General features: G+C 51.2%; 1 protein-coding gene across 1 annotated transcript in view; it reads left to right on the top strand.

Moving 5' to 3' along the window:
* Positions 1–780: 780 nt before the first annotated feature.
* The window catches only part of NUP210L (nucleoporin 210 like), a 114,236-nt gene continuing 110,500 nt past the window's right edge, over positions 781–4,516 (top strand). Inside the window, exons 1-2 of the mRNA XM_045298346.1 lie at positions 781–932; positions 2,954–3,090. Coding sequence (XP_045154281.1) covers positions 781–932; positions 2,954–3,090 — 289 coding nt within the window. The remainder of the gene's footprint in view (positions 933–2,953; positions 3,091–4,516) is intronic.

The following is a 4,516-nucleotide window of genomic DNA, read 5'->3' as shown; positions in this document are numbered from 1 at the left end:
GTGTTTGTGTGTGTGTGTGTGTGTGTGTGTGTGTATAGTCAACTTCCCTGCCACAGCCTTTTGAATTCCTGTAATGCTGGGTATTGGGGAAGGACAAGGTAATCTAACAAGACATGCTCCCGCAGCATTTACTTAGGAACCGGCTGTGTGTTGAGAGGGTAAGTTTGAAAGCTTCCTTTGACAGGCCAGGGCCTGGCATTTCCTGCACCCTGGCCCTGAGGCCGGACATGAGTCTGACTTCCTAGTAAAGTTAGTTTATGTCAGTACCAGCAAACACAGGTCCGTTGATAAAACCCAGCTGTTTATGCAAAGAACTGGAACTTTTTATAGGTACATAAAGACCAACGTCACTGGAAATTAGCACTGAAATAGTTTGTAGGAGCCAAACCCAAGGTTAAAACAAGATTTGGGAGAATTGCAATTGTTACCTCTGTAGTAACGGTTAAAGGTCTACAATGTTCAGGACAGGAATCCTTTCAGCAGGTAGCTAGTGCGCCCCCTACCTTTTGCTGTGTGACCTGTCCCCTCTGGTCTTCGTAGACCAACAATCTAGCCATCCTACTGTGTTTCTTTAAAAACAGCTCCAAAAAATTTTTTTTCAACAAGAAACAGTTCACAGGTTATTCCTAAAGTTTTCTTCATGCCAATTCAATTTTTAAAAAATTTCCCACAACGCCTAGTGCGGGCCCCTGGCCCCGGCGACGTTGCGCGTTGCGGATTGGCTGATGCTGGGCTCAGGGCGTGGCCAGTAGCTGGCCCTGCATCGGCTGGGCAGTCGCCATGACCGGCTCCTTGCATTACCCGTTGCTGCTTGTGTGCTCACTGGGGACCCTGGCCAGCAAACTCAACGTGCCGCAGGTGTTGCTCCCTTTCGGCCGGGAGCCAGGCCGGGTTCCCTTCCGGCTGGAAGCGCAGCGGGGCTGCTACACTTGGTGAGGGGCCGTGGGGCCCGCCGCCTGTGCCCCCACGCCATCCACTGCGGAGGGGGGCGTCCGCCTGAAGGCCTGAAGGGGATGTCGTGTGGCCACTTGAAGCCAGTCTTGTCGGGGGTGGGTGGGTGGGCGGGGAGCCAGACCCTGAGGAAGGTTAAAGCATCTTCATTCTGTGGACGTGGGAGAGGAATTTTCAGGACATGAGATCAGCCTGTCCGTTGCCCCCGTGTTGGGAGAGGTAGTCGCAGGAGGCCCAGCGACCAGGGCCCAGCGAAGCCTCTTGGTGGGAGGCAGCGGGTATGGATGGCTACTCCGTGCGAAGGCTTCCCATGTAAACTTCGGATGAGGGGGATTCCAGAGGATGAGGAAATTTTTATAATAGAGAAAGCCTTGGGGTAGGAGATCTCCATGACATAAATAGCTAATATTGAGCTCTCCCCTTAAGTGCTTGGTGTGTAGTTTTATGAAGTGTTACTTATACTTGACCCAGGAGGGAACAAGCCACAGACACTGTGAAATAGGACAAATTCATCTTGAAGATGAGCTCTCCCCAGAATGTGAGGGCTCCCCTCTTTAGCTAGTGGCCTGCACTTGAAGTGAGAGCCCGAGGGGTGCTCGCCGTGGGGGTGATGGCACCCTGACTTGAGTGTCAGAGTCAACCAGCCTCTGACAGCCGAGGGGCCTGCAGGCACAAGGGTGCCGTTATAATATGTAAAGGTCATAAGAAAGTCACAGAGAAGGGGAGAGGTAGGCGAGAGGAAAATAAAGGAGTCACACAGTTCATGGTAGCACGCTCACCTCCTGGATGGCCATGATCTCAGCAGCCAGGCCCGCACAGAGAGTCTTTACTGTCTTGGGATATTTGTAGGTAGCCAGAAGACATGCATATTCAGTAGGTACATACGTCACAAGGTGGGTGGTCACCACGGAAAAGTCCCTGAGCTCACAGGTGAGGAAACCTAATACCTGCACTGGGGGAAGGCATGAGGGGGGATGCATGCCACGGTGGGAGGAAATGACCAGAGAATGTCTGCTTCTTCAGGGAGCTAGAATCACCCATGTGCTCACTTTAAGGCAGCAACGCTATTAGGGGAGAATCTGTGGGAGTGTTAGTTAAAGTAGGATCGTGTCCTTGGGTTTTATCTCTAACTTACCAAAGTGGTGGCTTTCCTACCGTGGAATAATGCTAGCTTTCCCGATTCCCTCTGTTATCAGTTAGGGAGTATCATCCCAGTCATATTGCCCTCAGAGTCAGTTTCCCACAACCGAGGATGGAAAGAGAAAACCTTCAGGTGAGAGAGATCCCAAGACAGGTGGTGAGCTCACCAAAGGTGCGAGGGAGGTGAAGTAAAATGAGTGGCAGGATACGGAGGGCCCTCCGCCAGCTGCCAGAGAGGAGGTTCGGACTCAGGGGCACTCCGCGGGGCCAGAGTTTTGAAGACTGATTTCTCCAAAAACACCATCAACCCTTCCTTCTATAGAAGCTTTGGGTGGAGTCAAACCCCCACGTTTTGTTAGTGGTGGAGTGCATTGTTTCATGCAGGGACGCCAAGTGCACTCTTAGGCACGGTAGATGTCCCTTTGGCCCTCTCCCAAGAGAAGCCATGGTATATCTTCGGAGCATACAAAGTTTCCCTCCCATTTACTGAGGAAGGATAAAGGACTCAGGCCGGTGTGGTGGCCTTCTGGACTGTGAGCATGAAGCTGTTCCTTCCAACCAGCTAAAAAAAAAGCCACTTTTTGTTTTTTAAGTTGGACACACATTTCATTATTTAGGGGACTCTTCCAACTGAGATAGCAGGTTCCTAACTTCTGATGAGAAATTCCAGAAAATATGTCATTTATCCTATTCTGGCATCCTGAAGGAAGAAAATAGCATTCATCTGATTTTAAATATTGAAGCAAAGTGTGGTACACTTCGGTGAGGACGCCAAGGTCCCGGGGGAGTATATGCTTTGAGCTCTCTTAGACTCTTATGTGACTAAGCTGTGTTCCTGCTCTGAAGTGTTTTGTTCCGACAGGCATTCCACCCACCATGATGCAGTTACTGTTGAACCTTTATATGAAAATGGCACCTTATGTTCCCAAAAAGCTCTCCTTATTGCTGAATCCACCCAGCCGATACGCCTCAGCAGTATTATCCTTGCTCGAGAGAGAGGTACGTTGAGAGAAAATGCTGAGGTGGAATAATCGGATATTTTATGTCATTGGAGTCTAGAGCTTAAATTCTGAGCACCCTGCTTTGCAAAAGGGTATGGACAGCAGTGGCAGCCCCAAATCCATGTATGTGTGTCCCCACAGAGAGTGAGCCCCCATTGAATGCTTTCTGATCTCTAACCAAGGATGTAGATCAGCGGTTCTCAACCTTCCTGATGCTGCGATCCTTTCATACAGTTCCTCATGTGGTGGTGACCCCCAACCATAACATTATTTTCATTGCTACTTCTTCACTGTAAGTTTGCTACCGTTATGAATCGGGCGACCCCTGGGAAAGGGTTGTTCCGACCCCCAAAGGGGTCTCGACCCACAGGTTGAGAACTGCTGATGTAGATGCTCTTACACTCAGGGAGAATGCTTTAGGGAGTAGATTGCCTCCACCCTTCTCTGGCCACCCTGGGGAGGGACAGTCTCTCTCAGGGGCTTGCCTAGGTGGGTCCTAGATGGAGGTCACCGTACAGAGGACTGGGGTTGCCACATAATCTTGAGTTGTGCCCAATCAGTTTGGCCCTGGCAGCCTGGGTCAGAAGGCCCTGCACCCATCTTCTCATCACCCCTTCTATCTAGTCACCGCCCCGCCCCTGCTCCATAGACCCGCCTCTTACTGTGATGTGTTGACCTACCACCAGTCATGCTTTTGTGATTTTCCTCCCCACCCCCACTCCACCCATCTCGAGTCTCGATTGTGAGCCCTCAGACAGACGCCACTTCACCCTCGGGTGGGCGCGCTCCTTCAGCCGGATGAGGAATTAATCACCCGAAACTAGCTCAGGTGTTCAGGTCTGAGAGGGATTTTGAATGAGGCAAAAGTCAGTCTCAATGCTGCCAGGTGCCATGGACTTGATTCCAGCTCACGGCAGCCCGTGCGGGCCGGTGCAGCTGTGCCCTCAGCGTCTGCAGCGGCTGGTTTTCCTGATGTAGGTCCCTCTCCAGGCTTTGTTTTCGAGGCCCCTCCAGGCGGACTCACATTTCTAACCTGTGTGCTGCAGCTGAGCATGTTAATTACGTGCACCACCTTGGGGCTCGGTGTTACAAGTGGCAATTCTCAGGCCTCCCCCGAGATCTGCTGTGTCCGAATATCTGGGCTGGACTCAGGGAACTTTATGTGGGCACGTCTTACGCAGACTCAAGTTTGAGAGCCACTACGTTCGTCCAGGGCAGCTCTGGAAATATAGTGTGTTTCCAGATAAGGTAAAGACCCTGCCTTCCTGGGTTTGCCAAGAGCCCTTCCCATAGTTGGCACTTCATTGCCCGACCCAGAGGCCGGAGATGTATAAACAGCTTTACATCTTTTGGTAAGTGATAGCAAAAGGCTGTAATAGGCTGTGAATGACAAGGTCAGGGTGCTTTGAAACAACAACAACCAA

Source organism: Echinops telfairi, unplaced genomic scaffold (genome assembly GCF_000313985.2).
Source record: "Echinops telfairi isolate 266 unplaced genomic scaffold, ASM31398v2 ScPeMD7_7425;HRSCAF=8463, whole genome shotgun sequence".
In the NCBI taxonomy this organism is placed as follows: domain Eukaryota; kingdom Metazoa; phylum Chordata; class Mammalia; order Afrosoricida; family Tenrecidae; genus Echinops; species Echinops telfairi.
The sequence above is the reverse complement of the archived record's forward strand: the minus strand, read 5'-3'. Positions and strand labels throughout refer to the sequence as shown.